At 34.0% G+C, this 9,229-nt stretch overlaps 4 protein-coding genes across 4 annotated transcripts in view; 2 read left to right on the top strand and 2 right to left on the bottom strand.

Moving 5' to 3' along the window:
* Positions 1–445, bottom strand: part of LOC109128342 — a 1,777-nt gene extending 1,332 nt beyond the window's left edge. The window contains exon 1 of the mRNA XM_019234530.1: positions 19–445. Coding sequence (XP_019090075.1) covers positions 19–357 — 339 coding nt within the window. The 5' untranslated portion in view covers positions 358–445. The remainder of the gene's footprint in view (positions 1–18) is intronic.
* Positions 579–1,260, top strand: LOC104736138 (copper transporter 5-like). The gene has a single exon (XM_010456070.2). It carries the CDS (start codon positions 678–680, stop codon positions 1,119–1,121), a length of 444 nt encoding a protein of 147 aa, XP_010454372.1. The 5' UTR covers positions 579–677; the 3' UTR covers positions 1,122–1,260.
* Positions 1,316–2,357, bottom strand: LOC104736137 (protein LURP-one-related 16-like). Its single transcript, XM_010456069.2, has 3 exons — positions 2,035–2,357; positions 1,685–1,951; positions 1,316–1,492 (listed from the first exon to the last, which is right to left on the bottom strand). The coding sequence occupies exons 1-3, from the start codon at positions 2,272–2,274 to the stop codon at positions 1,340–1,342; spliced, it is 660 nt and encodes a 219-aa protein (XP_010454371.1). The 5' UTR covers positions 2,275–2,357; the 3' UTR covers positions 1,316–1,339.
* Positions 3,426–6,319, top strand: LOC104736136 (guanine nucleotide-binding protein subunit gamma 3-like). Its single transcript, XM_010456068.2, has 5 exons — positions 3,426–3,768; positions 5,166–5,218; positions 5,310–5,354; positions 5,457–5,501; positions 5,686–6,319. The coding sequence occupies exons 1-5, from the start codon at positions 3,565–3,567 to the stop codon at positions 6,110–6,112; spliced, it is 774 nt and encodes a 257-aa protein (XP_010454370.1). The 5' UTR covers positions 3,426–3,564; the 3' UTR covers positions 6,113–6,319.

Here is a 9,229-nt window from a genome sequence, read left to right as displayed (position 1 = left end):
AAAAAAAAAAAGACAAACCTCAAGGGCATGGACAAGAGCATCAGAAGAAACAGGATGAGGACCAAACTGAGTCAAAGCCTTAACATGTTTCATTGCCGCAATTTCAGAGAAACCCCTTTTACCAGCTTGTTTTGCTGTTAAAGGTTTAGGTAGATTCCCATACTGATAACTGTAAACAGCCCAAGAGAAGTATGTGACCAAAATCAACACTGAAAACCAAACTTTCCCGGATCTTTGAACATCAGCCTGCACTTCCTTATCGAGAGCATCGTTATCATAAACAACATCGGGCTCTTGTCGACTAGGAGAAGAAGATGGCTCTGACAAATCTGACGCCTTTGGATTACGCTTCCTCATCGTATCGAGGATTTGGTACTACCAGAGACTAATACAGCTTCCACCTGAAAAATCGAAGCTTTTCAATCTCCTGGGAGTTATTAAAATACCCCTTCTATCACGATTATCTACGAAAATGCCACTATGACCTTTGACTTTTAAACGGCGGTTATTGTTGTTGTAAAGCCCACTGGGCTATAATATGAGCCCACAACGAAACGTATCTTCGAAACAAAGTCACCAAATCCAAATATCATAGTTCATCTCCATCTTCTCTCACAGACTCAGACGATCGAAATCAAAAGCTGCTAAAATCAGATCAAAATCAAAAGCTCGCGAAGATGATGCACATGACCTTCTACTGGGGAATCAAAGCCACGATTCTCTTCAATTTCTGGAAAACAGACTCATGGCTAAGTTACATCCGCACTTTGATCGCTTGCTTCGTCTTCTCCGCCTTTTACCAATACCTCGAGAATCGCCGCGTCCAATTCAAATCCCTTTCCTCCTCCTCATCCCGTCGTCCTCAGCCGGCTCGCTCTTCCTCCGGCGTATCCGCTCCTCTCATCCCCAAATCCGGTACCAGATCCGCCGCTAAAGCCGCTTCGATTCTTCTTTTCGGCGTCAACGCTGCGATCGGTTACTTGCTTATGCTTGCTGCTATGTCTTTTAACGGAGGCTTTTTCATCGCGATTGTCGTCGGATTAACCGTCGGATACGCCGTTTTTAGATCTGATGACGGCGGTTCTGACGCCGTCACCGATGATCCATGTCCCTGTGCTTGATTGATGAGAAAAATCAGAAAAAAAATCTCGAAAAAAAAAAAAAAAAGTGTGGTTGATGTTTGTAATTCTGATTACAATTTGTTGTGTTGTTTATTTCTGTATGATTAGTTAATTGCGAATTGAAATGGTTTAAATCTCATGATTAAGCAATGTTATTATCCAAAGCAAACAGTTAACAGTTCCCAACACTATGGTTTAAACATATAAAAACAGATATATTAACAGATGGTGGATTCGCCATGGATATAGTCGAGTACGGCGATGAGACCGATGATGAAAGCTTGATCAACGTTTGGTTTGACTATTACATGATACAGATCCGTCGTCTTGTTCCCCACCATTTCCTCCTCTATCTCTTTATCTGCTCTTACCTGCTTCAATTTTTTTATTATCATTACTATTGTCTCCCTTCAAATTCAATTATTATTACCATTATGTCGACGACTTTTGCTATCCCAATTTTGTCAGAAACTTTGAAATTTGGAGGTTGCCACCACATACATCAACCACGTTAGATTAAAGTTAAACTAGTTAAGTAAGAGAATACAGTAATGTTTAATTACCTTAGCTATGGCTCTGCCTTCTGAATTCATGATGTTACAATCTCTCTCTGTGAAAGAGCCTTTGATCTCCACGTAGCTCTTGTGAGTTGATAACATCTTCGGTTTACCGTGAACCAAAATTATGATTGAAGAACTGTTGTTGTTATGAACCAGACATGAATCTTTTGGATCCTTCAATGTGAAAACCAACCTCTCTGTGCCTTCTTTATCATATCCAAAACCTTCCCATTTCTTGTGTACCATGTTCAGTGCCTGCACTATTCCTCCCTGATATCAAAATCGTATACTAAAATCAGTTTTAACATTACACACCCGTTTCACTGAAATCAAAACTAAAAAATCATAATTACCATTTTGCGGATGAGAAGCAAATTTTCACCGTCACCATTTGTTAAGAGAAGCTTGCCTTTGGTTCCAAGAACTCCACACCCATCAACTCTAAACACTACCTGTTGTTTGTTATTACTCACTACGAATCCTCCTCCGTTCACCATAGACGGTCGACGCCGCACCACCAGCACCGCCTCTGATTCCGATGAGTATCTCCGACTCACCACTGGATCCACTGTATGGCTGCTTCTCGCACCCATCACATCTACACACACGTGCGTTCTACTTATATATACTATACTTGACCTCTCTTAATCCTTATATATTGATGTACACTTCAACACTTGTGTAGTGACACACTAGATAAAGATGCTAATTATATAGTGTCCATTGTAGTGATATACTTGATAAAGAAGATGCTTAGTGTCCAAATTTGTGACAAAAGACTTCAAAAGGTTAATTACAAAGATGCTATAGTATCTATATTTGTGACAAAAGTCTTCAAAAGCTTAAGACATTGTTTTTCTTTGGTTATAGAAAAGCTTAAGACTTAAATAATCGGCAACGTGATAAATCAGTTAGTGGTGTGACTGTGAGTGGGCATTTCTAAAGCTAAAATGAGCAAGATACGAACATTATTAGAATAAGTCTCGCAATGCCACAAGCTGACAGAGGCTTAATTATAAAGCTTTACTTCTTCTTCTTTTTCATTTTAAAGAACTCTTTTTCTTTCTTACTTTTGGTATCAATGTGAAGTAAGAACTCTTTTTCTTCCTCTTCCCTTTTTTTTTTGTGAGATAACCAAAATTTTATTTGATCTTTTGGTCGTCTAATCATACTTAGATTAGAATTAAAATAACCAACCATTTAATTAGTTGAGAAATAGAGTACTATAGTGAAAGGACCATTTGGTAAAACACTACAAACGAAATATGTCATTTATCATCTTCAACTTCTCTTTATTTTTCATGTACAATCCGAAATATTAAAGCCCCTCTTCTCATACTCGGCTGTAATGTTAATTAAATAAAGGGTCGTTCACTCTATAAACTATATTGATATAAATGTATGAAACCAACATAATTTGAATAACACAAAGTTGAAGATTTCTTTAATAAGACGTAGGAAATGAACTATTAGAAACAAGAAGTCTTTTGTTATATGGTCGTCGTCGATAAAATGTGGTTATAAAACTAGTAAAATAATAAAAGTTGTATAAAAGAAAAAACAAGGAAGAGAGACACGGAGCCTTAAAAGGGGCAGAGGAAGGTAAGTAATAATCCTTGTCAGATGCTATTATTACTGCCTCTGCCACCCACCCGTTCCCCTCTTTCCCTCTCTACTACTTCTTCTTCTACTATACTCTATACTCTTTTTACTAATCTCTCTCTCTCTCTCTCTCTCCTTTGCATTGTTTTTCTCACTCACTCACTCACTCGCCGCTTCTTCTTCTTTCTTCCTCTTGACACTTTTTTGTTCACTTTTCTCTTAAGTTACAATACTGCATGTTTCTATCTTAAGACTCTCAAACAAACCACTTCTCTCTCAAAATGTCTGCTCCTTCTGGCGGTGGTGGAGGAGGAGGAGGAGCTGGCCATGGTGGTGCTGGTGGTGAAGTGGGTTCGTCTCCTTTTGCTCCTTCGTCACTACCGCCGCCTCGTCCTAAGTCTCCGCCGGAGTATCCAGATTTGTACGGGAAACGCAGAGAGGCGGCGAGAGTTCAGATGCTCGAGAGAGAGATTGGTTTTCTCGAGGCAAGTTCTTTAAATTAGAAAAAAAAAGTACTTAAAATTATTATTATTATTATATTTTTATTTTAAAAAAACAGTCCTTTTCATATACTATTATTTGTTTAATCTGTCATTTTGATTACTCTGAGGAAGTGTCCGAATATTTTGAATTTCATTACTCATTTTGTTTTTTATTAGTCTCTTTTTATACTAATTGATAGTTTGATACTAGTGTTGGTTTTTTATTAGAATATGAATTATTTTTTAGTAAAACTTTTCTTGTGTAAGTAATCTAAGTACACAATTTGATTTTTATTTATTTTGTTGTTGTGAGAAAAGAGGGTATCGATTTTGTTAAATAAAAACTTGGTTCCTACTATATCCAGGTTGGTTTGGATTCTGGACCATTGTGTTATGTTTGACAGCAATTATAGAAAGTAGAAACCAAGACATTTAATTTTTTCTTTATTCTCTTAGATGCTCTCAAAAAGAGTAATTTAATTTCTGTCATCAGACACATTTATATCTAATTAATTTCAAACTCGTACTACTCCACATGATACTAGTATATGCATGTTTTTAAATTGAACATTAATTTGAATCATTTTCTTTTTGTTTTTGTCGTTTAATTAATTTGAATCATTTAAAACTTGTGTTAGTTGAGGGAGTCTCAACGGATCTATTGATTACAAAACTAAACTAATTAAGTTCCTAAGCTTTTTCAACTAACTTCTATTCTAATCCTCATTTAATCAGGATTTGTTTTGTTATCAAATATTGTCAAAAGTAAATGTAAATGTAAATGTTAAAAGTTAAAAAAAAAATGTGATCATCGTGTGGTGTCAAGTGATTGATAAGACGCCCATTTACTCTGTTGCTGTTTGCATCAGTGAGAGGCGTAATGTGTTCGTGCATGTGTACTATGAAAGTGAGTGCTTAGTCAAAGAGAGTATTTAAAGGAAAATGATAAAGAAAAAGAAGAAAAGAAAAAAAGAGAGGGCATTAGAAGAGAGCCAAAGTAGGGAAAGCTGAGTATAGATCTTTAAAAATATATAATGAATTTGGTTAGCTTCGATTTTGTTTTGTTTTGCTTTTCCATATCAATCAATTTTTGTGAAAGTTTTTGTCTTTATTTGCTATCTGCGTTTGAAAGGACCCAATTCTTGTTCACCTTTTTCTTCACGTTGCTTTCCCCGTTACCTTATGTTTTACTCTCTATAATGGCATATTTTTGGGAAATTAAATAAGTTTTTGTTACACTATGTTTTAGTTTCTCTTGTGTGTTTGTCCCATCAGTGTCTTCTTGTGTAATCAGCTTTTCTCATATTTCACAAGCAAATAGTAACAATTAGCTTTGGGTTAGTTGATTAATGAATGAAGTTAATTTCTTAATTAATATTTCGAATGACCTCATGGAGCAGGGGGAAATTAAATTCGTAGAAGGAGTACAACCAGCTTCTAGATGCTGCAAAGAGTGAGATGACCTCTCTGTTTTTTCAAACATTGTATCAGTTTTTATTACGGTTTGGTTTATTTGATAAATAAAAATGTTTTTATTGTGGCAGGGTCTCTGATTTTGTAGTTGCAAATTCTGACCCAATGATCCCTGCGTAAGCGTTATATTTCTAGTTCACTCAGTGACTTCACTTTTCTCTTACTTTGCCTGCTCTTACAATTCCGTTGTGTTGTTTTTTTTTTTCTCATACGGACAGACAACGAAAAAGTCGAAGATCCTGCCGCTTCTGGAAGTGGCTCTGGTAAGAATTTTAGGGTGCTTTAAGTTTAGAAATATTATATTTTCAACATCTTATATAAAATCTGAATAAGGCATCAAATAGTAAGAACTGTTTTTTGGTAATGCTTGATCTTAGATGGATAGAATGACAAATGAGTAAATCTTGTCCTAACAATGTGATCTGATTAACTAATAACTCGATGCAGTGGCCCGTGTTTTAGCATGGTGAGTTTCTGCTGTTGCTGCCAATCCAAGTGTTCGTGCCATCTGAAGAAGCCCAAGTGCTGTAGCTGTACATCTTGCAGCTGCATTGGGTCCAAATGCTGTGACGGATCGTGCTCCTCAAGCATTTGTTGTTGCCCAAGACCAAGCTGCCCAGGTTGTCCAAGCTGTTCATGCTTCCGAGGTTGCTGTTGTTCTTGTCCGGACTTGTCTTGCTGCATTCCCAAATGTTTCCGCAGTTGCAGTTGCGCCCGACCGTCGTGTCTGAGTAAAAAGAAGAGTTCATGCTGCAACTGCAACTGCAAGATCAGATGGTCATCTTGTTTTAGATGTCCCAAGGTACGACTTTGTTCTTGTTGTTTTTGCAATTGTAAAAATCTATGTTCTAATCCCTGTTGTTTAGCTTTCTAAACATTATTATTATTATTATAGCTATTTTCTCTTCTTATTTTTCTTTTTGTTGGCATCATTATAGTTATTTTCTCTATAAGTCATATTTTTTGGTTCATTTCTTCTTTATCTCTTAAAGGAAGAAACTCTTTCTTGATTTTTGTAATAAACTTGTGAATAATTTTGTCTTTTTGTAAGTGATGATTACTAAGCGAGCCTCCCATGGGATATGTTTTTTTTTTTGTTATTGGGGTTTATCCATGAGATACTATATCAGAAGTTATGTGAACGTATCAACAAAATCAAGATCTAAAATCAATGGCATCGTGGGTTATGTTTATTAGATACGGATCATATATAGCTACATGATAAAACAAATTAAAACACATCTTGTTTTGGGTCTACATTTTTTTTTTGTCAATGTTTTGGGTCTACATATGCAACTTTTTTCCTAATTTATCGTGGATCCATTGCAAAAACACATCTTACAACATGTTAGATACGGCGCTAGCTACTTTGAAGTTGAACAATACCCTGAGGAAATAAATTTTTGCAGCTATGAAATGTACAATAATAATCGACAGTAAAAAACACATATATAACTTGTTATCCTGTCAAGAAATTACAAACCTTTTGCAGTGAAAAAATAAAAATTTAAGCACATAGAAATGATTGAAGAAACGACTAGTTACAACTATACATTATTTTCTTAGACGTAACTCATTAAAGAGTTATATCACTTTATTCTTCTTGCTAATATTATATAAAACAATATTAATTTTACATGTTTCATTGTTTCAACCTTTAACCTCATAATTTTTTTTTCTTTTTTTTTGGGATCTATGATCAAAAAAAGCTAGTTAAATTATAAATTAATTATTGAAAAAGAGTTAAATATAAAAATGTAGGAGTATTTTAACATGTTCCTATTGTTGTCAGCGCGCCTACTGTTGAATTTAAATTTTTGTACTTTTTGTTTCCTAAGAAACTAATGCATTATTCATTTGTAAGTCTTTTTTTTTCAAAAGGCAAGAGCCAAGAAGAGGGCAAAGAATTTGATACTTTGTTAATTAATCATGGATACGTACGTACACTGACTAGTTCAAAAACTATAGAATCGGTTAATTACAGAATTCGATTTACTCGCGGTTAAGCTTTATACCAGTCTGGGATAAATCATAACTGAATGATAACTAGATTATATAGCCAAATTTTCACGAGATTAGTAGAACACAACTAGATACAAAATTGACTAAAGGGGAGGTATTGGTTTAGGATTTAGAAAGAATTTTAATGACTTTAAAAGTTAGGTAAAATATGTTGTTATTCAATCAAGACTTTTAAAAACTCTTTAAAAATTTGGTGTTATTGGTTGTGGATTTGTAAAAAGTTATCTAAAATCTTGATAAATCTAGTGTTATTGGATTAAGAGTTTTATAAAGTCATTAAAAGTTTTATGTTATTCAAGTAAAACAAAAGAATTTTGGATTGTTAATGAATTCAAATTTTATGTTATTGGTTTAGGATTTTATATCATTTCCTTCATAACAAAAGTCATGAAAACTCTTTCATCAAATAGAAAGATTTTATAAAATTAGAAAAAACAAATCATCAAGATTTTAAAAAACTTCCTAAACAATTTCTTAGAATCCTTCATTTTTAACTTTCAATTTTCTATGATTCTAACAATCAACAAGAATATAAAGTCATTAAAATTCTTTCTAAATCTTAAACCAATACCTCCCCTAAATATCCGACATAACATTCACTGCTTATGTCCGATGGGTTCTTATTTTTTATATTTTTTTTTAACAAAAGATATCAGAGATATTCGTATTAATTGCTAAACTATATTCTTTTTTTGATAAAAGAAGTCAGAGAGAATAATTCAGCAGAGAGGAAGAGGGTAAAAAAAAAGATTTTCATGGTGAAAAAAAGAAGAAGATAAATTCGGAATAGGGTTCGTGTAATAATTGATCAAGGATTTCTGGGTTCTTGTACGGTACGGATCCAACTGAGGGATCAGATAGAGTCAGAATGCGAAGGTCTTTTCTCTCATCTTTCCTGAGAGAGTGTTTATTGTATTTTCTAGAGGTCCCATTAAAGAGAGGCTGAGGTGTTGTCTGTGTCAAGAGGCTATAAATAAAATAAAAAAAAGAGGGGTCGAAAACGAAATTAGATTAAGTTTTGGGTACAAAATAAATGTCAGAGAAGGATTGGTGTGGACCTTGTCTGCAATAAAAAAAGTGATGGAAATCCAAATTATTAAATGCAACTCGTCAATCTAGCATATGGCTCGATGCATGATGTGGAATTGTATATACTCATCTCCTCCTCTGACACTCTTCGCTTGTTGTCTTTGGTATTTATATCTTTCATGTTATTCCACATTATTGTTTTCCTAGTTTTTTTTTTCTTATACAGAACGATATATCTTAATAGATAGATAGAGTGATCTTATATTTCATAATTATGACATGCTAACTGTAAATTTGTAACTTTAGTAGATGTTTCAAACATTTTCTTATGCAAGTTCTTTTCTAATTGTATTTTTATTCCTTTCACTTGTAGCTTAGTTTTAGTTTGTTTTACGTACGTATGCATGTTTTTTTTTCTTCGTGGGCTTCTTACTTTTGGGTTCATCTATTTCTACATTGTAAAGGTCATTTCTTATATGTTACCAAATTCACGAAGCCCATGCATGAGCCAAGTTTTTGGCTTCACTTTAACAAATACACAGAAATGCGACGATTTATATGTAATGTAACTACTATAAATCTCAAGAAGCCCATGCATCAACTGAAATTTTTGGCCACATTAGTTAGAGACTTAAGAGTAGTTAGTTAATAGTTCGATTGAGGCTCAATCATTGAGCTTAATTAATGTAAATAAAGTATTAATTATAAGCTTTATTCTTTTATCTGCTTATTGTTGCTTTCGTGAATTCTTAAAAAAAAACTACAATGTCAAGCGCAAGATGAAGTTCCTCTTCCGCATGTCGTTTTATTGATGTAAAATGTACAAAAAAAACAAAAAATGAAACTAAATAGATCTTCTTTAAAAATTGGATTCAAAAATCCAAGACCCGAAGCCATAACTTATATAGTTATATTGCCTTTATACGGACTAGACTTGGGA

This window comes from Camelina sativa, chromosome 13 (genome assembly GCF_000633955.1).
Source record: "Camelina sativa cultivar DH55 chromosome 13, Cs, whole genome shotgun sequence".
In the NCBI taxonomy this organism is placed as follows: Eukaryota; Viridiplantae; Streptophyta; class Magnoliopsida; order Brassicales; family Brassicaceae; genus Camelina; species Camelina sativa.
Note: the sequence above shows the minus strand (reverse complement) of the source record. Positions and strands in the feature narration are given on the sequence as shown.